The 25,596-nt window shown below is 34.6% G+C and overlaps 4 protein-coding genes across 13 annotated transcripts in view; 2 read left to right on the forward strand and 2 right to left on the reverse strand.

Moving 5' to 3' along the window:
• The window catches only part of LOC115241070 (E3 ubiquitin-protein ligase HUWE1), a 22,594-nt gene extending 10,802 nt beyond the window's left edge, over positions 1 to 11,792 (reverse strand). For all 7 annotated transcript variants that reach the window (XM_029816616.1, XM_029816614.1, XM_029816613.1 and 4 more), the window contains exons 1-15: positions 10,722 to 11,792; positions 8,875 to 8,955; positions 8,322 to 8,540; positions 7,968 to 8,207; positions 7,829 to 7,891; positions 7,447 to 7,671; positions 7,070 to 7,341; positions 6,713 to 6,989; positions 5,919 to 6,563; positions 5,564 to 5,833; positions 4,968 to 5,477; positions 2,211 to 4,867; positions 1,609 to 1,849; positions 1,377 to 1,530; positions 46 to 1,285 (exon numbers count right to left, since the gene is read on the reverse strand). In XM_029816616.1, coding sequence (XP_029672476.1) covers positions 46 to 1,285; positions 1,377 to 1,530; positions 1,609 to 1,849; positions 2,211 to 4,867; positions 4,968 to 5,477; positions 5,564 to 5,833; positions 5,919 to 6,563; positions 6,713 to 6,989; positions 7,070 to 7,341; positions 7,447 to 7,671; positions 7,829 to 7,891; positions 7,968 to 8,207; positions 8,322 to 8,540; positions 8,875 to 8,919 — 7,058 coding nt within the window. In that variant the 5' untranslated portion in view covers positions 8,920 to 8,955; positions 10,722 to 11,792. The remainder of the gene's footprint in view (positions 1 to 45; positions 1,286 to 1,376; positions 1,531 to 1,608; positions 1,850 to 2,210; positions 4,868 to 4,967; positions 5,478 to 5,563; positions 5,834 to 5,918; positions 6,564 to 6,712; positions 6,990 to 7,069; positions 7,342 to 7,446; positions 7,672 to 7,828; positions 7,892 to 7,967; positions 8,208 to 8,321; positions 8,541 to 8,874; positions 8,956 to 10,721) is intronic.
• Positions 11,793 to 11,818: 26 nt separating this feature from the next.
• Positions 11,819 to 16,287, reverse strand: LOC115241071 (phenylalanine--tRNA ligase alpha subunit). 3 transcript variants are annotated; one of them, XM_029816618.1, is made up of 9 exons: positions 16,174 to 16,287; positions 15,917 to 16,077; positions 15,207 to 15,547; positions 14,898 to 15,119; positions 14,652 to 14,767; positions 14,394 to 14,578; positions 13,965 to 14,326; positions 13,784 to 13,885; positions 12,945 to 13,599 (listed from the first exon to the last, which is right to left on the reverse strand). In XM_029816618.1, the coding sequence occupies exons 2-9, from the start codon at positions 16,055 to 16,057 to the stop codon at positions 12,945 to 12,947; spliced, it is 2,124 nt and encodes a 707-aa protein (XP_029672478.1). In that variant the 5' UTR covers positions 16,058 to 16,077; positions 16,174 to 16,287. The 3 variants fall into 3 exon arrangements, with proteins under 3 accessions (XP_029672477.1, XP_029672478.1, XP_029672479.1); XM_029816617.1 differs by having other exon boundaries at positions 11,819 to 13,599; positions 15,917 to 16,219; XM_029816619.1 differs by having other exon boundaries at positions 13,156 to 13,599; positions 13,757 to 13,885; positions 15,917 to 16,217.
• A 324-nt stretch (positions 16,288 to 16,611) lies between these two features.
• On the forward strand, positions 16,612 to 22,469 carry LOC115241055 (Fanconi anemia group M protein). Of its 2 annotated transcripts, none has more exons than XM_029816580.1 (13): positions 16,612 to 17,146; positions 17,263 to 17,430; positions 17,536 to 17,708; positions 17,784 to 17,873; positions 17,976 to 18,200; positions 18,275 to 18,428; positions 18,548 to 18,663; positions 18,737 to 18,856; positions 19,004 to 19,169; positions 19,304 to 19,458; positions 19,527 to 19,776; positions 19,913 to 21,964; positions 22,075 to 22,469. In XM_029816580.1, exons 1-13 carry the CDS (start codon positions 16,975 to 16,977, stop codon positions 22,089 to 22,091), a joined length of 3,858 nt encoding a protein of 1,285 aa, XP_029672440.1. In that variant the 5' UTR covers positions 16,612 to 16,974; the 3' UTR covers positions 22,092 to 22,469. The 2 variants fall into 2 exon arrangements, with proteins under 2 accessions (XP_029672440.1, XP_029672438.1); XM_029816578.1 differs by having other exon boundaries at positions 16,614 to 17,146; positions 19,913 to 21,960; positions 22,075 to 22,468.
• Positions 22,470 to 23,429: 960 nt separating this feature from the next.
• On the forward strand, positions 23,430 to 24,804 carry LOC115241058. The gene is made up of 2 exons (XM_029816583.1): positions 23,430 to 23,900; positions 24,478 to 24,804. Exons 1-2 carry the CDS (start codon positions 23,430 to 23,432, stop codon positions 24,688 to 24,690), a joined length of 684 nt encoding a protein of 227 aa, XP_029672443.1. The 3' UTR covers positions 24,691 to 24,804.
• Positions 24,805 to 25,596: the final 792 nt, after the last annotated feature.

Here is a 25,596-nt window from a genome sequence, read left to right on the forward strand (position 1 = left end):
AACGTTCATCGAAATCTTATTAATCGTTAATTTGCATATTGCTACCTTTCCAGAAGCTGATCCATGATGTCTTCCAGTGCCGCTTCGTCCCCTTCCTCGTGTACTTGACTCTCGGAGGTAGGTTCCAAGCTTTCTGCTGTCACGGAGATATCATGCTCGGTATTTTCCGCATCTTCATTGGTTTCCTCGCCTACGGCATGTGTAGCTTCCGAAGTTGTGGTGCCCGTCTGTTCTCCAATCGGTTCTTCCTGAACCGTCCTATTTTTCGGCTTTGTAAATTTGTTATTTACTGCTCCCGGCATCGGTTGATTGATAATGCGCGACAGAGTTTCTAGTGGCTTTAAAGCGGCGTTAATAGTGCCGGCCATATTCGGACTCGACAGATCAAGACTGTGTGGAATTTTGGCCAAGTCGGTGATTATACCTTTTCGCAACATAATTCGAACGATGTAATTGACGTTGTTATATTGATGGGCCCTTAGAGAAGCCCTCAGTTGTGTATGCGACATATTGGGCGGACAACTGTCGATCATGGTAGATATCAGTCCGATTAATAATTGAAGCTGTGCGTGCTTCTCGGAACTCTCCGGAAGTGCGAGTGTTCTCGTCAACGCTGCCTTCACCTCCGTCACCAGGGTCGTCTGCACGTCCGGCGAATGGTTACACGAAGCTATAGCGGCGATCAACATTCTCGCCATACTACTGCACGTTCGATCACCCGAATTTTCTGGCGACATTGGTAAAAGTTTATCGAGCAAGAACGCCAAGGCCGTCGTATCCTCGGATACCATCTCACTCTGTCCACCTCTATATGTATGTTCAGTGATAAGACTAGCTACAGCGCCGTAAGATCTCACAGCCTCCGCTAATATCTTTAATATTGCAGATTTCGTCAAAATGGGTTTCTTCGCTTCTTCTGGCTCTACCTTACTGTTATTACCAATATCGGTATAAATCTTTAATGGAATTATTTGCGACACTTGATCGTCGTCGTCCAAGGGATCGTTGGTAGTCGTTGCATTATTTCTCAGTACATCTCGCCGCGAAGATGATGACGTTGACGATGAGGCATTACCTATCGCCGAGGTTGTCGCCGCGTGTGATGTCTTCTTTTCGGGGCTTGTAGGAGTTGCCGATCCATCATCCGATGACACCGGCATTGGTTTAATTAATGCATTCAACATATCACGAATAACACCTACGGATACCTCTTCCACCATCGGTAATGCTGGCGAATGACTAGGAGGTAAAGCTTTGACGACAAGTCTATTATCAATATCATCTTCTGCAAAATAATAGATATAATTAGAAAATAGAATTATTAGAAAAGCGTCGATACTTCTTGCTAATAAATGCAAAGAGTTAATAAAACTCACTTTTCAAACAACTTATATCGACTCTAAGGATATTTTCGCACACTTCTCTGTACACTTCTGGATTACGGCAAACGGCGCTGCTAATTTGCCGCGTCATGAAAAGTATCTCTTTATACGCGGGAGGTATATTGCTCTGCGTGCGCGCACGAATAACCTGGAATAAAAGCGGGTATAAATAATGCATCGTTAGAGATAAATTAATGTGTGAACTGCATCGTGTGAGTGCAAATACCTTCTCCATGGCGAGACGAAGCGTGCGTGGTTCCTCGAGAGTATGTCGTATCAATAATGTACATAGATTGACGCAGCCGGTGAAACTGCACATTTGTGTCATCTCAAGAAGTAACTTGACTCCACCTTCACGTGCGAACACTTCTGCATTTTTGTAATCTCTCGTCAGCCGTAAACATACTTTCAACACGGCGTGTAACGCATCTCGATCGACTGGGATTGCCAATAATTTTACACACGCACTGCAATATAAAAAAAATATTCATGTAAAAATAACGCAAAATATGTCACAAAATTTTCTGCTTATTGGTTCACATACATAGGTTTCATATATAGTTTATTTTAAATAAATATTACATAAATTATTTCATGCAATAATCTATTAAAAAGAAACCATGACAAATTAAAATATTTCCACATTATCGCTTAATCATACAATATCTAGAAATACTCAAACTTTCGTCTAATATAATTTTTTTTTCAGGCATCTAATTAATTGAACTAAATCTATAGTCTCTTAGTTTGCAACTAAATCTATATATATTAATACAAATTAGCATTGCAACTAAATCTATATATATTAATACAAATATTGTCTCTTACCGTACGATACTTGGTGCTATGCTGGGGTCCAATCCTTGTATCACGGTGTTTCGTTTCTCCTCTACCGGGCTCTCGTCAGTGTCCATGTTCGAATCGGAACCTGAAGAACCACCGTCTTCTTTATCCGTGTTAAGCTTGAAACCCATCGTGATGGGCCGTCTGTTGTCACTGTCCTCGTTTACTTGCGTCATGCAGGAGAAGGTAATGAGATAACGGCGCCGACTGCACGATATTCGCACACTGGATTCGCCGGCCCAGTACGCGTTGTTGATAATTCTATTGTTCATGGGTGAATAAAGAGTCCACTTGCCGGTGCTCAAGTCAAACCACTTCCACGCTCTGGTCGTAACTTTATGCATCAATTGTTTTCGCTTTGTAAGCGTGGCCACTTTCTCCAGACGGTCGATGAGCAATAACAACGGTGCTAACCATTTAGGAGTCTTCATGCTCAACACACCACTGTCCTTATTGTCTTTCGCAATCTTGTTTTTATGTGCGGTAAGCGGAGCCTCGCTCACCACCAGCAGACGCACGAGTTTGTCTAGTATCGCGCACTCCTCTACTATCTGAGCACACGGCACTCGCATCTCTTGGAACGAACCCTCGAAGAAAAGCGTGTAGAGATAAAGACGACCGGAGAGTTTGTTTGCTTCCTCGCACTCGACGAGTCGCGAACCGGCATTCTCATCCTGGCTTTCGGCGATGTCGATCAGATGATCTACCAGACGACCGACCTCGCGCATCAATTGTCGTAATGTATCGTCCCGCCATTCATCGCCATTTCTCTTAGTGATCGTCACCAACAGATCGCAAATTCTATATACCGTATCAGGCATAAGGTCCAATAGATTCAGACATTGTCCCAACGCGTTTTGTGTGAACTCGTCTATGTTCTCGGTAATCGTGGTCTCGCGACAAACGGTAATATCTTCAGCGCCTGTGATCTTGCGCGTTTCCGTATCGCCGAGTGACATCGCGATAGCGTGCATTATCTGATCATCATCCGCCAATTCCAAGTCCATGATCAAACCTTGTCCACTGACGTCGCTCACGGGAGCGTCGGGTCTACGTAGAGTCGCAGGATTTGTCAAAAGATAATCGGTCGCCTGTTCTACAGTCAACGTGTGCAATAATGCTTCTATGCAATGCGCTCGACTGAAACCCATGTCCATCAGCTGTCTCAAATATTCCGGATTTACGTCCGCTTCCGGTTCGTCCCTACGATCGGCTCCGCTGCTTCTATTACCGACACCACTTGCACCGCTACCGCTAGCTGTCGCACTATCCCCGCTTTCTTCCTTTTCAGTGCGTTCCTTGATGATCTTCTCACCTCGTAAAATATGTCGTAAAATCGATAGAATAGATTCTGTCATACGAGCTCCGTAGTTTTTGAGCGGTTTCTTGCCCCACATTAGCATTACTGCTTCGAAAGCTTTCTTGTGAATATCGGTAAGATATTTTATTGGATCAAACGTTTCGCAGACTTTGTAAATTCCTGTGCACTTTGAAGATACTACATGAGGCGAATCCAAAATGGCCTTAGGATTAACCATTTTTTCCAACAACATCAGCCAAGCGTCTAGGAATTCGCCGGTTCCATCAGGTAAATTCGGATGCTCCAATCCCTCGGATAACGAAAATTGACCTCCTCCTGACAATGCCCAGTGAAAGGTGGAAAAAAACGCATTCTGGCCATTCAATTTAACAAATTTCTGAAGCATCAAATGATAAGGATGTCTCTTTTCATCGAAGAGCATCGGAGAAGTAAATCCCACTGAACATATGAGAAAGGTTAGCTTAAATTTGGGAATTGGTGACGGAGGTAATTTATCCCATGACAAGCCACGCGTCAATAAACAATTCAAGGCGGTGGCGACACTTCTCGCTGCCTGCGAGGGTAGCGTAGGTGTTAGAGGCATCTGTTGTCCTCTACGTTGTCTAACGGGAGAACCCATGCAAAGTTTAACCAGTAGACCAAATAACTCAGAGAGTGCCCTACCGAGCCTAGAAGACGCACCGAGCAGCGGTTTGATGTATTTCAGTTGATAATTGTTCGGTCGACTCTCGGTAGTCACTACACTCGGTTTGTCATCCACTTCCATCGGCACTGGCGGTGGATCTGTGCTAAGAGCTTCCATGGCTGTGGTCATCCCATTGCTTCCCATATCCGCAGACACTGTAGCGGACCAAGAGGAGGAAGATTCGCCCTCATTTTTTAATTCCGGCGGCATCAATTTGTCCATATCTTCTTTACCAAATTCACACCCGGCCGGGATAATATCCTCGCTGCATAATGCAAGCAATAATGTGCTCTCCCAAACAAGAGACATATATAACTCGGATAAACCTTTGAGCACGGTCAAACCCAACTCGGAACCCCAGTGATTCATAGAAAGATTTCTTATATCGCTTTGACTGGTACGACAAACGTGAACGAACATGACTACATATCCATGAGCTGCATTCATGGCGTGCAACAGGGGTGTTGCAGTGTCACTCGTGAAAGCCGTTTCGAGATTTGGAGCTGATGCAAGTTCGTGCAATAAAACGGAACCGCCGGGAGATTCCATATGACTGTGAAGTGGCTTTAGCAAGTTTAGCACTTCGTTTAGTTGTGACAAACCTGTTTTGAGTACCAATGGTTCATGTGCAAGATTCTGCAAAATAATATAAATTATATTCTCGCATATATAGATATATACTTATATTAAAATACATGCCACATCGATAAAATAATAATATGGAAATCAAACGTACCAAGATACTTTTGCATACTGAGGCTACAGATTGAGCTGCTTGTGCGACAGGATAGTCAACAGGTAAATTGGGTAGACCAAGAATTGAAAGTAACGGTACAAGTCCCTTTTGGGCAACGAATTCTCTACAGTGATCATCGGTCGAATTGTTGCTCAGTATGGCATCAACAAATTTCATAACATTATGGATATACTCGACTAAAGCAATAGGGGTTTTTTCCCTTGGTTGAGGCGGCGGTCCAGGTTGCGCAGGCGACAGTGTAGGTTGCTCTTCTCGTTGAGGATGAGAACTTGTACTCGCCTCTTCTTCATCTTCTTCCTCTTCGTCACTACTACTTCCACCGCCTCCACCTCCACCACCACTAGAATCTCCCACTCCAACACCAACCGATTGACCGGACGATTGACGATTTCCAGAGGCGGTATTCGAAGGAGAATTTTCGGATTTACTAGCAGCACGCCAACATATGTATCGCGGATCGCAACCCAATACACACAACTCCTCGAGTAACTGAAAAAAAGAAGAATGAAAAAGAAATAAGTGTAAAACAAAAAAAAAGTTAAGAGTGCAATTTTTATTTATGTTACAGAAAATACCTTAATAATAGCCGCAATAGCATCAACTTTTAAGCTAGGTTGATGTCTCATTAACTCATCCATGGCATTTCCTAAATTTGAAGCTGTATCGCCTAACGGATCAGCACTTCGTCGACGCCGCATTGCCGATAGATAAACAGGTGATAGAAGTACTTTGAATAAGCGTTCGAATGGTCGCCGTTTTACAAATGATTCAAGACCGCGTTGATTTAAACACAGTGCACTGAACACATTGGGTAAAGAACCCAATACTTCTCTAGTGGCAGGAACCTAAAACAATTAAATTTAAAAAATATTTTTATAATTTTCAACGATCATTTTGATCTCAATATGATATATAATTTATTGCACTCACTTCTTTTATTAGTAAAGCATGGAGTACAACGTCAGTCAAGCCATTGTCTTGTAGAGATGATAGTAACGACGGTTCTTGGAAAACATATACGGTTACCACATCAGTGGCAAGAAGGAATAACGAAGGACCATAGTACTCTGAATTACTTATAATATGCTTAAGAGAAGATGGTAAAGTACCCTCCATAACGTGTCGTATGCTATCAGAAAATGCCGGATCCTGAATTGCTTTCTTTAGGAAATTCAACATCGATTTGAGGAGTGCTGCTCGTTGTGGTAAGCATGTTTTACCAGTCTTAGCAGCAGAATAATCTGGTTGCTGTTCAATCTTTTCGTCTGTTTTAGAACTCGTATTTTCGTCTTCCGATATCTCCATAGGATTCGACGACTCCTCCCGCTCGTCGAATGTTTCCTGTTCACGTCGCGATGTCGAAGATCCTTCTTCTCTATCCACGGATCTTTCGCGCGAGATTTGTGGAGTATCTTGATAGAGCAATGGCTCAATTTCAAAAGGTTGTTCTTTTCTGCATACATTAACCTCCATGTCTAAACGGTTGATGAAGCTTGCTAAACCGCTGTGAGTTTGAAAACCTTGCATATCTATGTTTGTTATTAAATCTATGACACGTACTGCTCTTGTTACAAACTGCAAATAAACAAGAAATAAATAGATAAAATTCAAGATATTTTTAAAATAAATGTACAATTTAGATTTGATATAAATCTCCTAATTTCTTCTAGTTATTAATTGTACAACAAAAGTATATATATTATATATTCTCTGTTCAATATTACCGTTATGTGCTCCAATTCACTTCCTGGCCAATTGATGACTTTCAAAAGACTCTCCATCATGCCACAACTAACAAGAGCTTCACCACCCGCCTCATAACTTGCAAGATGATACAAAAAGCTAAACAAAGCTGTTGCGAGCGGCAAAGGGAATGGTTGTCCATCTAGTTGTGGCAAAGTTAACGTTGTTATACAAGTACGAACCAAGACAGGGAGAAACCCATGATACGAACTAGCTCCAGTGACATCAATAATCATGTTCAGTCGCGAACCTGGTTTTCTGAAATCGGACAAAATTAATACATATATTTATTACATATTAAATGTAATAAGTATACAAAACAAGATATCTATGCTTACTTGGGAAAATGTGGATTACGATCTAAATGTATAATGCTTGTAAGAGTACGTAATGCTGCCGCTCGAATCTCAACAAGATGAGTATGTGGAAGTTCCAATAATTCAACCAGTTCCTCAAGAAGACCGGCATGAAGGAGACTGTGCGCATTTTCTTGCAACGCGTTACTGTATACAAGCACAGATAATGCTTGTAGTCGAGCTTGCACGCATTGCAACCGTCTTCGATAATCCGAGAAACTATGCGCTAGCCTTATATGTGTCAATAGAGCCATCTAAAATAACGTTTCAAATATGTTGGAAAATATCTTCTATGTATTCTGCTTGATTATATTTGTTTAGAGAGAGAGAGAGAGAGAGAAAGACCAAAACATCCTTACTTGTCGTTCCTGGGGTACATTGTAAACTTTCAAAAGATCATTCATGATCTGCGCTGGGGTTTTTCCGAGTTTATCAACATTTTCTATATGTATATATGTTACGAGATTTGTCTGACCAACTTTTTTTGTACTAGAAAGTGATGTACCAGTTGTCGATGATTCCATTATAATTGGATTTTCCGCATAAAATTCAAAATGTAATGTTGTAGCACTTGCTGGAAATGCCTATAAAATATAAAATTATATATAAATAAATTATGTATGTGCGCGCGCGGCTTTATATATATATGTGTGTGTGTACATATGTATGTATAAAGATATACACACATAATTTATAAGATTGTATTACTTTACATATTATTATATAATTATATATACTTACTTTTTCGGGAAATTCCTTGCAGCAATCTGCTAAACCGAAACCGTTTTCCTTTCCTCCCCAACTCTATAATAAAAGTTATTATTTGATAATTATACATTATCTTGTATCACAAATGAAAATATGAATTTAACTCACTAACCTCTGCTAAATGATTGAGCCTGCTAAGCAAAGCTTGACGTTTATCATTATTTAGACGTGTAATAAAATTACTGCGTTTACTAAACATGTACAGAAGATTTAATACACCAAGGACTACATGCATGTCACAACTTGATAGTAAAGTGACCAAATGTTCCATGCTGTTGTATAAGTGCCGTGAGAATGAGTGCTCAATCAACAACGTCGTGAAGTGGAGAACCCAAAGAAGCAGCTCTTTTGCCTGTGTTATCAAGAATTAATAACCATATATAGATTATCTTAATAACATTAATTTGTAATTTTACATTTTTTTTAATCAGTCTATATTAATAAGTAAACTGTTTGTTAAACAAACCTCTCTATTTTGAGGAAGATCACATGCTAATTCCCATGGATTATCCGGACTTTTTGCTGCAGCTTCTTCTAAAATACTGTCACTGAGATCTAAGACATCTATCCAATGAAATAATTCACATTTTCCAAAAGTCCACGCATCTATCTGCTTTAGCTCTTCTAGCAGTTCTGCATGTGAGCAAGAACGTAGTTTGCTTATAAGTGCTTGACATTCTGCAGGCTAAATATTAATTATATCATTATTTATATCATATTGATCTGAATGAAATGTGTGAATACGTTTTGTATTTTAAAATACAAAATATGCAGTTGATTAAATTCTTACAAACTAAAATTATCGAAATTTTTGTTGTTTAATAAAGTATAATAGATTTAGATCATTATTAATATTAGAAGTAGAAAATTATGCAATTTTTTCAGAAAAATTAAGTAATTTTATTTAATATATATTTATACACAATTATAATTATATTGTATGGGTGTTGCCACACACATAAATTTTACTGATATTTGAAATTATTTAAATAGAAATATGTGCATATCTATATATTTACCACTTCAGAAGTGCATTTTTTCAATCTGCTCCGATCAATTTTCATTTTGGTATGTTGATCTGTCCTTCCCAAATTTAAAATCTAGAATCATTGTATAAATATTGTATTATTAAGTTTATAATACAAATTTCATTCAAAATTAGTAATTTAATTAAAAATATGTGATATATAAAGTTCTCTCTTGATATGTGATAAAAGATATTTTAGAATGATAAGCTTATATCATTGTGATTCACACGACTGATGTGATTGATAATATAAGAAAATACAAATGATATTAAAAATATAGAGAAATGATTTTGTCAGCTTGTCATTAGAAAAATTGACAATATAATTATTATTGTACAGTATTATTGCAATTATATTCAATAAATATTGTAATTAATAATTACTTAATATCATAGATAAAGATAAAAAATTGCAAATGTTAATGATAATTAGTATACATTCTAATTCAATCATTTAAAATATTGTACAATATTTGTACATGTAATATTTTATGTGTAAATTAGATATATTAACAATAAGCCAAATTCTCTATATCTGACAAATTAATCTCAAGAAAAAATTTTATTGTATAAAATTATAATATAACTTATTAGAAACAAATATATAGACACTATGTTTATTAATATATAAGTTATTTATGAGAGCGCACATGTTTTGGTAGTATGACCTGCAGTTTGTACATAGATAATGTGTATAAAAAAATATAATAAAATTATATACATATAAATTATTTAAAAATATTTAAGTCACATATCTATATACAAATTAAAAAATGATAATGTACAAAATGCAGAATAATTTTAATGTATGTATAATACATATCATTAAAACAGTGTATATTTGTGTGAATATATCTTAAGAAAATTCTAATAATCTATTCATATAATCATCTAAAGCTAAGATGGTATTACTGTATTGTCTGCGATAAAGCGTGCACATAAAACAAATCATATGCTTCTACAACTACCAATAGATATCTATAACTTACAATCATAAATTGTTCTTTATAACTTTATACTCTTATATCTAACTTTATAACATTGTATGAATATTATTAAATATTTTAAATATAAAAAGATATAATTAAAAAATAAGTCAAATTGTGTAGAAAGATATGAAATTACTGCTGGATCAAAATCGATTCTAAATATTTGTATATACCTATGTAAAAATAATGAGCTATAACAAAGAATCATATATTGCGAATAACAAGTATTATGTACTATTATATAAAACTATTAATGTGTGTAATCGTGCAATAAGTTGTAAAATATTTCGCATAAAACAACTTTTTTAACAAGAATTCTATTCCTCTATCTAGGTCAAGTCTCTCTTTTTCTCTTTGTATTAAAATAATCCATAAACCTAAATGCTCGCATTCTTCGTAATACTTATTCCGCAATTATCACGCGATGTAAGAAGGAAAACGATGCGTAGATTCGTTAAATCGAGATCACGCTTTAATCTGCACAGTCATCAGTGAGACAAAACGGTCGATCTAACCTATGCGTGAAGTTTCAAGGAACAATGGGTAAAATGACAACAGATCGAATGACAACACCCTGGCGGCGATCGGTTACACTGTCAGATTTCTTGAGACCTGTGCGCCCTCGTAAATAAACGTCTGAAGGTGAAAAGAGGCGTGATGCCGTTTCGAACGCCACGACGGTTAAACGGAAGAAAGAGTTTCTCTCTCGAGCGAGCCAAGAGAGAAAAAAAAGTCGCGCGCGCGCTCGCGTACATCGAGAGAAAGAGAGCAAAAAAAAAAAAATAAGAGAGAAAGAGAGAGAGCGACGTGTGTGTGTATGTATGTATGTATGTGTCTCTCTCTCTCTCACCTGGCGATAAGCCGTCGTAATTCCGTGCTCCCAATTTTCCTTCGTGATAACGAAACACCGTCGCTACAATTGGTAGCCTCTTTCGTCGAGCTCGCGTTCCGTTCGATGCGCTTCTTCACGTCAAGAGCGTGGCGGCGCGACACGGGCATCGCGGTCGCGTTGAATCCGCGAGCCCGAGATCACTTATTGGATCACTGCTGCTGTTGCTGCTATCCCCTGTTGCGATTCTCGCCAGCTTTTTGTCATTAACGTGCACCCGCAGTAGACTCCTCTCGCACGTTGATAGTTGCCGCGGTACCGCTTCACGACAAAGACACGGAGAATGCAGGAGGAACGGAATAGACAAGGAGACGAGGATGGGATGATGTAGTATAGTAGAGGGGGGAGGAGAGAAATGACGAATGGTGGGAGGGGGGAGGAAGGGGAGAGTATACCGAAGAGGGGCCGGCGATCGGGGATGCACGGAACTGACGATGATAGCCGCCGCGACACGGATCACTCTCGCAGCACGGCCGTGTCAAAACAAAATCGTCAACCGAGCACGCAGGGGCTGTCCGTCTCCTTTTCTTTTTTTCTATTTTTTTTTTTTTTCCTTCTTCCCCTAACGCTCGACGACGATGCCGATCACACCGCCATTTTAGCGAGACACATTCCACACGACGAATCGTCGCGTCTTCTTTAACCTTGACGAACAGACAGGGTCCGAGCACGTTATACTGGGCCCTGAGCAATCGCCATCGATGTTTCTCGAACAATCTCGCTATGTCTCTCTCTCTCTCTCTCTCTTTCTCCCCTCTCTTTCTCTCGCTCGCACGCGAGTTCACGACCTCACCGCGGCACGATACTCGTCTCGCTCGACGTCGTCCACACGTACGAGAATTCGCAATATATATGTATTATTGTGTCTAAAACACCACGCTAGTTTACGTTTAATATCGTGTTCATGCGTATACATGTGCGCGTACGCACGCATACAATCGCTCGCGCGTATCGCGCCGTTGAACACAACCTCCTCTCCGAAAATGTTCACCTTCAACGGGTTAGCTCTCGCAGGACTCTGGATGCTCGTACATGTACGGTGATATCGTCGATGCGCATTTCCTTCTTCCCCTAACGCTCGACGACGATGCCGATCACACCGCCATTTTAGCGAGACACATTCCACACGACGAATCGTCGCGTCTTCTTTAACCTTGACGAACAGACAGGGTCCGAGCACGTTATACTGGGCCCTGAGCAATCGCCATCGATGTTTCTCGAACAATCTCGCTATGTCTCTCTCTCTCTCTCTCTCTTTCTCCCCTCTCTTTCTCTCGCTCGCACGCGAGTTCACGACCTCACCGCGGCACGATACTCGTCTCGCTCGACGTCGTCCACACGTACGAGAATTCGCAATATATATGTATTATTGTGTCTAAAACACCACGCTAGTTTACGTTTAATATCGTGTTCATGCGTATACATGTGCGCGTACGCACGCATACAATCGCTCGCGCGTATCGCGCCGTTGAACACAACCTCCTCTCCGAAAATGTTCACCTTCAACGGGTTAGCTCTCGCAGGACTCTGGATGCTCGTACATGTACGGTGATATCGTCGATGCGCAATTGTGCATAGATCCGCGCGTCCCTAGTTCTCCTCTCTTTTTTTTTTTTTTTTTTATTTTTTTTTAATTTTTCTTTAATACAATACGCCGTAACACAAACTGATCCTCACATTGCGTGTCACTTCCACCGCTTCCACTCTTCGAACGATACACGCGACAATAATGCGCAACCGTGACGCTTCCGAATGATCTCTGCGAAAGTGCACGAGTCGCAATGATGCGTCGTCCAATGTGGATTGGATATAGATACACGAGCGAATCCGCTGCTGACGCGATCGTCGGTGGACCTATTAAAAATCAAGTCTTAGAAATTGCCATCGCACGCCTATTTTATGTACTTACTTATTGGCTTCGGGACAAAATTCTGACAAGAAAATTTGTCCACGTTATTGGCAACGTCTTTTATAAACTTATATCTCTTTAATGAAAAGCCCGACTTAAATACGCAAACTGTTCGGATCTCCCTCCTTTTCAAAGGAAAGGAGAAGGAGAAGAGAGGAGGGAGATTACTTTATCTTTAAAGTTTTATATGTGTACAGTGTATGTAATTCAAATATACATACATTTTTTTTCTTACATAAAATTTATTATTCACAAAATAAATAAATTTTAATAAATTAGTTCTTTCTTACTTTATACTTGTCAATAGATTCCAGAATAAAATCGATTATGGAGATATTCTCACCCATCACATAACGTGACTTCTTATGAATTTTTTGTGATATGGTAGTATTTGCAATACCATGCAAAATGCAATGTATTTTATCTAAATAAGTATCTATCTTACTCGCGTAAAGTGGCCCATTTCGTTCATATTTTAATACATTTGCATTGCTCAGTTCAATTAAACGATTTAAATATCGGGCCACATTTACTATTCCCTGAATTTTATGCATTCCTGGTAATACCATAATAGGATCAATCCCGACGGTTTTCCAAATCAAAATTAAAGATATATTCGCGTGTGCATTCATGCTAGAAAAATCTGAACAGAATCCGGCAAGCTCATTAGGAAAATTTGTTACTGTAGAATGAACATATGTTGACACAGAAACATTAAAATATGGTTTTACGAGTCGTAATAAAGGCTCGATGAAATAAATTGGATAATTTGGATCGCAAAAAATAACAAAATGTTGATTAGAAAACCTTAGCTTTTCTGAAGGATATTTCGCTGTTTGCTCGATCTTTGTTTCTTGATTTGACTGATCGGTTTTAATTGACTTTTCTTCTTGCATTTCCCGTTTTAAACGCATCATATAACGACTGGTTCTGCAAACAAATATAATAAATTTAATGTTCGAGTATTTTACAGTAATTATTTCTAATAAGATTTAATATTTTTTTATATATGATTATTTATTTTTTAAATAATTTACCTAATTTACGTCCACAAAAAAGGTAAATTCTATATATATAACATAAATACCTTAATAATTTTTAGAATGATATTTACTTCTCTAATCGACATATAGGATTGTTATGAACCATTTCCATGTCCACCTTTGGTCCAACAAGATCGCGTATATTGTTCAAACCATATTTAATCATTGTTGGTCTAGTTTAAAAAAATAAAATATATATTATACTTTTATATTGAATCACAGGATTATATGTGAATTATATTTATTTTATACCTTTCTAAGGACAAACCCCATCCGAGAACATTTACATCAGGAGGTACATTCAGTGGCAATAACAATTCAGGCCTAAACATGCCGCTGTTACCAATCTCTATCCATTTCTCCAAGCCATTGTGAAAACAGAATATTTCCATACTTGGTTCAGTATATGGATTATATGCAGGCTTGAAACGAAGCTGAGTAATGCCAAGCTTTTTGAAAAATTCGTATATAATGCCGATAAGATCACCGAGTGAAAGCTTATAATCGGCAACGACACCTTCAATTTGATGAAACTCTGCAAGATGTGTTGCATCTAAGGTTTCATTGCGGAATACTCTATCAATACTGAAGTATTTCACCGGCTTAAACTCTCCCTGCAAAATATTTGTCTTCATGATTCATGGTCCTTAAAGGAGCAATTAAAATCTGCTCACTATATACCTCCTGCATGAGTTTATATAACATCCGTGCAGTAACAGCTGTTGTATGAGTGCGCAGCAAATTTTTCTGTGCCTCTTCCAATTTCCAATCATATCTATAACCTTGAGATCCATATCCTCCTTTACTGTGAACAGTTTTCACACGTTCAAGATATTCCATAGGGAATTTTGTAGTAATACGTGGTTCTAAAATATATGACTAATTTGATATCTATATTTTCAAGTGTATTATTTAGTGTATCATGTTGTGATAAGATACCAGAGACAAAAAAGGTATCATGTGCATCGCGAGCGGGATGTTGCTGTGGCTGGAACAGAGCATCAAAATTCCAGAAAGAACTTTCTACATAATTATTTGTCGGCATCTCTGTAAATCTGAAACAAAAATGCTTTATATTTTTACGATGCAACAATCACTAATTATGTGTAATATTAAAGTATATAACAAAATTAAAGCATAAAACACACAATATAATACTTGATAAAATAATTTGATATTACTTACCCCATCTCCAGAAAAATTTTTTTAAATTCTTGACGTACTTTTAACAATGGATGCAGATGCCCGATCTGAAGCGCAGCACCTAGTGCCTCAAAATTGTACGGTTTGAATTTCTTGTTTTTCCAAGCACCATTTACTAATAAATCTGATGTTAAGTCTGCTTCTAATTTTTCTACTTTTATAGAAAAGTTAGGCCCTTTTTCCAGATGCATAATTTTAGTTACTCTATTATTTACAAAAGAAAAGAAGAAAATAATGAAATGTATGTCATTATATATTTTATATTGTTCTTTAACTTGTACAACTACTTACATATCTTGCAGAAGCTTTCTCTTTTTATATTCAGTTTTAACATTCTCTGGAATATTTGCAAGATCCTTTAAATGTATTTGTATGGTATCTACAATAGATGGTATTTTTTTTCGTACAATAGGAATGCTTCCACTTTTATCAAGCTCAATCCATCCGGCAACCATTGCCTTGGAAAAACCTACTTTAGCATAAGGAATAGATTTCATAAGCTCTGCTTGAGGTATTCCTTTATCAGGGACAGCATTGTAAATAACCGCTTCGTGACTGCCATGTTCTATTATATGTTGTCCTTCAGCTGTGATCTCCCATTTCTTTTTAGAGATTGGTTTTACCATGATCAACTATAAAAAAAAAAGTTATATTTAAGTAATCAAATAATCATAATCTAAATAAATTAAACTTTATAGATTAATTAATTTAATAGAAACAATTTTTAAAATAATAAATAAAATAATTCAATGTATCCATATACCAATCTAATAATTCTACAGATTGCAAAGATATTCAATTAGTAATTAATTAATCTAGCGTTGATTTTAAGTTAAATACACCCAGTAAGCAATTTGATAACAAATTGTTGCCAAATTGGCATCAAATTCGCTCAAAACTTGGTAACAAATTAAATCGTACATAAATAATTGAAGATACGACTTTAAATAGCACGCGCGTAACAATTAACGAGCGATTTTTATTATTAAAATAAACCTTACGTTGTCCATTGTTTCAAGGCTCTTGATAGCTCCTATGATCTTCTGATGATCCTCCTGAAACTCGTCTGCTAAATCCAGCGAATTTGTTTCATCATGGCTGTCTAGATATTCTAAAATTTGGTCTGTCAGCTGTTTTGCCATCTTGCATCAATTAGTGTATCCTATAATCAAATCGTACGTATAATTTATCGTAACCGGCAAAAACCACGTGGTACAAATTCGACATTAATAGATTCTCCAGTAATATCTACACGTACTGGCGTAATGTGACAACTTGTCACAGGACATAGACATAGAGGTATGAAAATAATTAGAAGGAGTATAAGGTCCTACTTTGTGCACTTCACTTGGCATTACAGATGTTTCGAAGCCTTTGATTGGATGCTTTCCGTTTAAACACAAGTTGACTCCGACTAACTCCAATTAACATAATGAACGTAATTGTTTATTAGATTGCAAAATAAAAAAATTTCTATTGTATTAAATACGATAATTATATCTTTATAAATTTTAGCGATTGATTATTCTAATTAATTAATAATGATTAAATGGAAAGAGAGAGAGAAAGCACTCATTGACCAATCAGAACGAAGAAACCTTTATCCTGATTGGTCAAACAAATCGAACATTTTGAACATTAGTGCATACTGTAGTGTAGTATGAATAAAATTTAATGCTCATAGAGAGGTCGCTTCGCAAAAATCATGTTCGAACGTGAAATTAAAAATTGAGAGACGTCTTTTTATTTTCCATAAAGAAACTGTCGAAAAATTAAATTAAATTGATGTATATATATATGTATATTCCCTTATAATTTTTTATTAATAGTAAAAAATATAACATCGATATATTTTGCAAAGTGATGTCCATGTGATTTGTGTATACAAGTGATTTAGTGATTATGTACTCGAGAACGCGATACTTTCGGTGTCATAACTGCGACTCTGTCAGATAAAAATATTTTTTTTCAAATTCATATCGATTATGTTGAAAAACTTACACTGCCAATTTATCAGATTTGTCCCTGAAGTACAAAGATTGTACAAAGTTCTGCCAAAATGGAATTGTCGTTACAAAATAATGAAATTTCAAACGATCCGGAGACCAAGGGTTTTAGTTTATCAGCTGGAAATACTTGGATATATCCGGAAAATTATCCAATCCGCCAATACCAGTATAACATAGTTAAATCAGCTTTATATCAAAACACCTTGGTTTGTTTACCCACTGGTAAGAAAAGAAATATTTGTTATTAACAACATAAATCAATTGTGCATAACTGCAATATATTTACAGTAATATATGTTATTATTTATATAACATTTTTGTCTTTGTTCTTGTTGCAGGTTTGGGAAAGACTTTTATCGCCGCTGTTGTGATGTATAATTTTTGGAGATGGTACCCATTTGGAAAGATTGTGTTTTTAGCACCAACAAAACCTCTTGTTGCTCAACAAATTGATGCCTGTTACGAAGTAATGGGTATTCCAAGTGTTGACATGATAGAACTTACAGGTTTTAATATTTTATTATCATTACTTTAATAGTACACATAGGTGTTTTAAATATGTTATATTTTATATGCATTTATGTTATATAAATGCATTACTTAATTTACAGGTGCAGTTAATCAAAAGAATCGTGTAGTTGCTTGGTGCAAGAAGAGAATAATATTTGCCACTCCACAAGTATTTCATAATGATTTGGAGAAAGCAATTGTTCCCAGTCATTTAGTCAAATGTGTTGTTGTAGACGAAGCTCATAAAGCTTTAGGCAAACATTCATACTGTGAGGTAAAGAAACATTGGAAATATATGAATTGCAAATTATTATTTCTGTAATAAATTAATAAGATTTATAATTTTTAGTGTATTAGGATTTTATACACACAGAATCAATATTTTAGAATATTAGCACTTTCTGCTACACCTGGGAATAAAATGGATAATGTTCATGAGGTGAGCAAAAATTTTCTGCTATATATGAATATTTTTTTTCATTAGAGATTGATTTTAAAAAAGCAATTATTTCATTATTCTAATATATGTTTTGTTATGTAGATAATACAAAATTTACGTATTTCCCATCTGGAGTTGAGAGATGAGACTTCAATCGATATAATGCCATATGTTAATAAAAGAAAAGTAGATATTATTTTAGTACCGCTTAGCCATGAATTAGCTGTATTCAAAGATAAATATATTGTTATTATGGATCGCCATGTTAAGTTTCTTATGCAATGTAATATATTACGAGCAGAAACTGCAAATATATCGAAAGGAAGGGTAATTAAATAACTTATAGAAATCATAATAATTTAATGATATATAGATTTTTGAATGCTAACTATATTTTTCAGATATTCCATTTATTAAAAGAATTCAAAGAAAAGACGGACAAATCTGGAAATTATGGGCAGATTATGAAGACATTGAATATATTATTGACTATGTATCATGCTTATGAACTTATGATCAGACATGGATTGCGTGCCTTTTGTAAATTTTATGAAAGTATGTTATTTGCAGTCTACAAACTATTATAATTAATTCTATATAAAGCATTCTACACAATTATATTTATGGGAATATTTATCAACATAGGTCGAAGTTAAAAAAATTTTATTTTGTAGCTCATTCTGATAAGTTTTGGATGCATAACGAAAATCAATTGAAAGGTTTACTTCATGACATAGAAACTTATCTTGGACCGTTTCCGGATATACTTCCTAATGGACACGTATCTGAAGTTTGTAAAAGATTCTGATAATATAGTACAAAACTTTATAAAACATATTATTTATAAAAACATATTATTTCAGATATCAGCAGATCTTGTATTTGGACATAATAAATTTCACAAATTAAAAGAATTGCTTGAACATCACTTTAAATGCAAAAATGATGATCGACAAGACACAAGAGCTATAGTTTTTGTTGAAGTTTGTATATCAATCTTTCATTCATTTTATACATAACATATAATATTGCTTTTATTTAATAATTGGAAATTACAATAAAAGCAAACATGCAATAGATATAAAGTATTTAATATTTGAAAAATTTAACATATTACTCTACAAATCTAGTACAGAGACATAGTCAATGAAGTCTATATTTTACTCTTGAAATCAAAACCAGTGATCAGGCCACAGATGTTTGTTGGCCAAGCTAGTCAGAAACAGAAGCAACAAATAAAAGCATTGGAGGATTTTCGAAGCAATCGTGTCAATGTGCTGATTTCAACAAGTATAGGTGGGTAAAAACGTAATTATTACAATAATATGCAGATCGCAATGTCATCTTAGTTAATCTATCATATTTATATAAATCTTCATAACTCCTATCAATCTTGAGTTTTATTAATTTCTTCGTAATGTATGATACAGGTGAGGAAGGATTGGATGTAGGGGAAGTAGACCTCATAATATGTTTTGATGTATCACAACATTCTCCAATAAGACTAGTTCAAAGAATGGGTAGAACGGGACGTAAACGAGATGGTCATATAATTGTTCTTGTTACAGATGGAAAGGAGCATGAGGTAATTAAAATGTTATATACTTCTTTACATACTTTCTTGCATTCCAATGTTATTAAAATACTTTGCAGAATTTGAAATCTACGCTTTCTAAAAGAGACTCCTTGAACAATAAAATATTAAACACAAGCAACATATTCTCTTCTTTATATGAGAATAATCCTAGGATGATACCAAGTCAATTTACTCCAGAATGTTACAAGATGCATATTATTGCACCACCAAAGACGCCAAATGTAAAGGATAAAAGAAAAAAAAAGAGAAATGAGAAAAAGGAAATCAATAAGAAAAATGAAATATTTACCACAAAACAGAAAGAAAGTGAGTTTTTTCCGATTAATTCAATTCAATTAATTTTTTTATATTCTATTAGTTGTATTTCTATAAGATTAGCAGAATTGTCTAATATCTTTCTTGTGAAAAATGTATATTTATGTCATTATATTTATTTTCACAGCCTCATCTATAAAAAAAGATACAAATCAATCATCGATGATGAAGTTTCTTACTAATAGTAAATGCAATGAACAGAGTCAGAATAATACATGTAATATTCTTACTCAATCAACAACGCAGTGTAATAATCTGCAAAATATGATAAATCCTAATAATATCAAACTGTTATCTGATGATAATGCAGGAGTCGATTTTCTTACACTATGCGCAGTAAAGAGATCTGAGGAAGAAATATCTTCCAAGTCTGTACATAAAATGGATACGACTTATATTCCTATAGCACAGCCAGTTAAAGATTTGTTCAATTTTGTATTGCCTGACATAGCAGTTATTGATTGTTTTTTTACAAGCTTTAAAGATATTTCAGCAGCAGAATGTAAAGGCTGTGAAGATGATGTACCAACGCAAAATAAAAATAATGAAGATGAAAATATTCATGACAATAATGATTGCATTGATATCGATGATAATAATTTTTGGTGTACTATCCGAAACGAAAATAACATTGATAACAACGAAATAAGATTCGAAGATATACTTGATGAGAGTTCCGATTCGAGCAAAACAACAATTTCATATCTAGACAAACAAATTAAAGATATTGAGATAAATTCGAGTAATATCAAAGTTTCTGTATCTCATACAAAAGATGATAATAAAGCTATGATTGATATAGGAGTAGAAGTACCAAATAACACAGCAGGCCTAGAATCTAGTTTATTTGAAAACATATTAAATGAGTCATTTAGTTCAATCGAAGATCATTTAGAAAAGGAAGATATGTCACGACAAAATACAGTATCTTCAAACTCTCCAAATGTTTTTTCAAATGTAAAAAAAAATAACGTTACTGATGAAAATACTGTTAATACCTTACATGACAAAGATAATACTAAATCTGATTCAAATCTATCATTATTTATGGAACCTGCTAAACCTAATCAAATAAATAAATTTATAGACGAAATACAAGATTTTGATTTTAATAGTGATGATGATATAAATGAATTTGTTAGGCATGAATCGAGTAGGAATAAATCGAAACATAATTCAAAGGCGGAAGAGAGCATGTTATCTATAACTCAAGCTATTAATGACATAGCAAAAATAAAGAAAGATTTGAAAATATCGCCGAAATCTTCTATATGTAAGGAAGAGTCAATTAACGAGAATAGCACTGGCTGGATTTCAGTAAATACCAAGAATGAAATTAAAATAAAAAAAAGAAACACGAGTTCGAGAATAGAAAAAAAGATATCAAATCTTTGCAATTCTACTGCGAAATCAGGTGCTACCAAACAGGATTTTTATTTCCCGGACGATTCCGATGAAGACTTCATGATCACAGAGGATAACGCAAAGAAATTTAATGAACTTGAAAGCTGTTATTTTCGCGATATGTCGAAAAACTGGGAGGATAAAAGTAGTTGTTTGCCTAGTACATCGAGAAATTCGGAAAATAAAACCAATTATTTTGATAATACATCGAAACATTCGGAAGCTAAAAGCTATAGCGATAATATGTCGAAAAATATGAAACCGCGTGGTACGTCAACGCCGACCAATAACAGACGTGCGGGATTGTCTTTAAAACGAAATAAGGTCCAATATCTAGATAATAATAAGATAGACTTGAGTTTATTTGAAGCATCTAGTAGATACATGAATAATACAAAAAATAAAAGTACTTTGGAATCTAGTTCGCCAAAGCAAATGGTTTCTTTGGATGAAACAATCGCACAGAAAATCAGACATGAACACAAACGTAGAAACAATGTTAAAAACGAGTTTATAGATGACGAAGCGGAAGTAGATTCTGATGCCAGTTCGGATGAAACCATTATTGTAGATGAAGACGATCTTGCAGATTTCGTGAGCTATACACAATATCAGCAAGATGAAGTTGACATGCAGGCGCATTATTTGCAAACTATTAAGAGCCCAATCAAACAACCGGGCGCCTTTCATTTCAGAAAACCACGGTCACCTGATTTAAACACAGAGATTTATTCACAGCCGTTGTCACAAGAGCAAGATTCGTATCTTTATGTACGTAAGTTATTTGATATATCATAAACTTTGTGTTTATCTTATTAGATTAGTGCATATAATCGATTCGATTTTTATATACAAGAGAAACTAAATATTTAATTTTGATTTCAGGATTCATTTTGCGTTAGAGAAGATATCGAGCCAAGTATCCTCGTCAATAACGATACAATATTAGAAAGAGCTGAAAGGGAATTAAAACGAAACAGACGAAGACGTCTCTGTTTGGATAAGAAGACGAGAAATGTCAAAAGGCAAAAGACAAATCATTCCGAGAGTAGTGAGGATGAGATCGAACAATTGCGCATACAAGTGCAAGAAGATTAAATAAAAGAAGGAACAAAAATTGAATCAAACTGTGATGATAGTTAGCGTCGATGATAGTTATACGCAATAAGAAATTTATTTTTAAATATGTACAAAGCATGTGTAAATACACTCGTTAAAGATTCGTTATTATTTTTATATAGTAATATTTTCGTAATAAAATTGTGTCGATCTATCTTTACAATCGGATAACATAATGATTTATGAATAACAGTGTATCTCTCGTCTCTTTCTTCCGCGAGATACGTGATTCCCCGTCTCGTCCAAAATCCGTGTTTTTTCCCCATTACTTATTCTAATGATATTTTTATGATTATCGTCATTTTTCAGCGACATATTTTCATAATTTATATCCGCTTTATATCGAAGCTTTATTTTATTTATTATAAAGTTTTATTTTTTATTTACCCACAATGAAATTATGAATTTACCAATAATGTTTGTTTTTAAAAGTTTACGATAATCGATAGATTACTTTCACTATAGTAACAGGCCTCAGTTCTGAATAAAATAATTGAAACATTATAATAAGAAAGTTATGGAAATATGATTATTTACTTATTTATCTATCTTTGTCTCTTTTAATGTGCAAATATCATGTTTGTTTGAAAATATTAGACTAATATACATATCAATGATACAGGGCATTTTTTAGCAAGCTATTCTTTCGAATTATACCCAGGTAGCAAAAGTAATTCTTTTGACGTCATTTTAATCTAATTTGACATCAAAATAACGTCAAACTGGCTACTTTTGCTACCTGGGTAACTATGGAATGCGTAAAGCCTTTTCAGGTATAAGGGACAAGTCATTAAAGATAGTTAAAAAGTTAAATGCAACGGGCATATATAAGGGCTGAACGCAAACGTCTTGCGTCAGTTCCGAATTCTTGCCGAGCGAAATTACTTCATCTTTCGAGATTATTGAAAAAGCGACATTACTACTAATAATAACCTAAGTGCAAGTTTTTTCTATAAAATTAAGTGTAATAATTAAAATTGTTGTATTATAATTTAATTATTATATAATTCCTATATGATATTGATAATTGAAAATTTTAAATATTTTTTTCTTCCAGGTAGAGAGAGAGAGAGACCTTGACATATCTTTGAAATTTTTAAAGGTTTTCATTTTATAAAATGATGAATTCTGCTGTGATTATTTTGATTTTGATTAGTAACGCGTATGCAAGAACAATGGTACCATTGTATCTTGAGGGCAAGAAGGTGCCATTAGAGCAATCAATAAACGAGCAATTAACTATCAATGGTTCGGCTCATTTTTCCGCGCAAAATAATAATCCTCCACCGTCTTCGCATCTCTATCCGACTTATCCGGAATACTCGAACAATAAGAACGGTATTTCACTGCGTACGGAATACGAAAGCTACATTATCCCGACAGCAACGGCTGTACAGAAAACTTCCGGATGGTCGTACGAAAATATCGTTTCCAGTTTAATACCTTTCGTCACCAGTCTGATTCTCTATGGTACTCGCGCTGGCACCTTCGTGCTGCGATTTTTGATGGTCATTCTTGTGGGTGTTGCTTCTACCAGTTTGATTTGCATACATACGTCGATTTGCAACATCAGTTTCCCGGGTAAAACCGAGGTAAGCCAAAATATTTTTGCAACTACGTGCCAAAATCTTCCTCGGGAATGAATATATATATGAGAACAATATATATATATATATATATATATACTTAAGAGCTAAACTTGAAATAAAATTATGTTAATACACATTAAACCATTTAATAAAAGAATACTTTTTTGGTTCTTTCTTTTTAAAAGATAATATAATATTTATTTATTGTAATTATTATAAGATTTATTTTTTGAATTATAAAATTTTTAAAATGATCTTTTCTTCTTAAATTTTATATTTAAAATAATAATAAGGATATAGCTATACAACACACTACATCGTTTCCACTATATACATACACATTCGTGTTTTTACAAATCTTTGATTATTTAATCAATTTATTTTTATATTTTTTTACATCATACTTATATTTTCCGATAATTTTAATTATAAAGAAAATACACTCGTAATGTGCTAGCGAATGGAAAGATAATGGCTATTACTTATAAGAATAATGAATATATATATTCATTTATGTTTGTAAGTTTTTCATTTATTCAAGTAATTATTTATATTATTTGATTTCATTGTTTGTGTATAGGTAAAGGAATTAGCCCGCACGTATGTTACGCCGGAAAATTTGGACCTCTTCACTATGATGATGACTAGAGCGCTCGATAAATACAGTTCTATGCAGTACAATGTAGATAAAGATGATAACAAGGAAGATAAAAAGTCAAACAAGATAAACAAACAAGATAAAAGTCAGGAACAATATGCAAAAGAATTATCCGACAATACGAAAATTCAGTAATACTGTTTTATACATTTTTATGCGCGGAATTTCTTTTGTTAAATATCGCTCACAAAATATTTAACATCTATGTAATTTGTTTGTCATTATATTTCGCATATATATTTTATACTATTATATCTGTTTTTATATATTTAGCTTTTCTTACTAATAAAGTTTTACGTGTCTGGAGATAATTTATTGATATCTACACACCAAATGTTTCAATATAAATGATAGAGTACCTTCGTAAAATTTATTGATTTATATCTTTATAATACGATAGTGTCATTATAAAAAATCCCTGTTATTCCCATGTCCTGCGTTCGATGATGTTTGCAAAGTATGATATCATTCAATTATCGGAATTTTTCATTTACTTTAAAAACCGCAATTGTTTAAAACGTCTTCCATGTGTTCACATGCCGGATTAGATTTTATCAAATACAAATCTCTTTGTTAGATGTGCAAAATTCTAAGAATTCTGAAGTTGGAGGAAATATGAATGTCGTAAATTAACGCTACGTACGTTTCTCTTGCTTTATGTTTTATCTCCAAATATATATAGGAAATAGTAAGAAACCCATGCAACATTGACAATTAATTAAACGTTTTAATTAGCCAGTTCAATATTAACATTAATAACATAATTATAACAAGTATACATATATAATGGTTCATATTTTGCGAATATATTTAAGCATTAGCATAACATTTTTTATACTAATCACAATCACATTTTTTTCAATAGAGAGAACTATCTTTTACATTTATTTCAAATGATATCTTTCGAACAGGATCTCTTAAATCTTAAATAGAAGTTCCAAAACATTAAAAATGTTATTCTTCTTATAACATTAAATAAGTGCACGCATATATTTTCAACTAATAAATTATAATATAAATAATTTATAATAAAATTTTTAT

The sequence above is a fragment of the Formica exsecta genome, unplaced genomic scaffold, assembly GCF_003651465.1.
Source record: "Formica exsecta isolate Colony F162 unplaced genomic scaffold, ASM365146v1 scaffold465, whole genome shotgun sequence".
Lineage (NCBI taxonomy): Eukaryota > Metazoa > Arthropoda > Insecta > Hymenoptera > Formicidae > Formica > Formica exsecta.

Coding starts and splice junctions, on each gene's coding strand:
- LOC115241071 (XM_029816617.1), bottom strand. CDS start 16,057: ATGGCAAAACAGCTGACAGACCAAATTTTAGAATATCTAGACAGCCAT. Junction 14,768..14,897: donor AAAATTTTTCTGGAGATGGG/GTAAGTAATATC, acceptor TTTTTGTTTCAG/ATTTACAGAGATGCCGACAA. Junction 13,600..13,783: donor CCTATATGTCGATTAGAGAA/GTAAATATCATT, acceptor ATTTGTTTGCAG/AACCAGTCGTTATATGATGC.
- LOC115241055 (XM_029816578.1), top strand. CDS start 16,975: ATGGAATTGTCGTTACAAAATAATGAAATTTCAAACGATCCGGAGACC. Junction 18,664..18,736: donor CTAATGGACACGTATCTGAA/GTTTGTAAAAGA, acceptor ATATTATTTCAG/ATATCAGCAGATCTTGTATT. Junction 21,961..22,074: donor AGCAAGATTCGTATCTTTAT/GTACGTAAGTTA, acceptor TTTTGATTTCAG/GATTCATTTTGCGTTAGAGA.
- LOC115241058 (XM_029816583.1), top strand. CDS start 23,430: ATGAATTCTGCTGTGATTATTTTGATTTTGATTAGTAACGCGTATGCA. Junction 23,901..24,477: donor GTTTCCCGGGTAAAACCGAG/GTAAGCCAAAAT, acceptor GTTTGTGTATAG/GTAAAGGAATTAGCCCGCAC.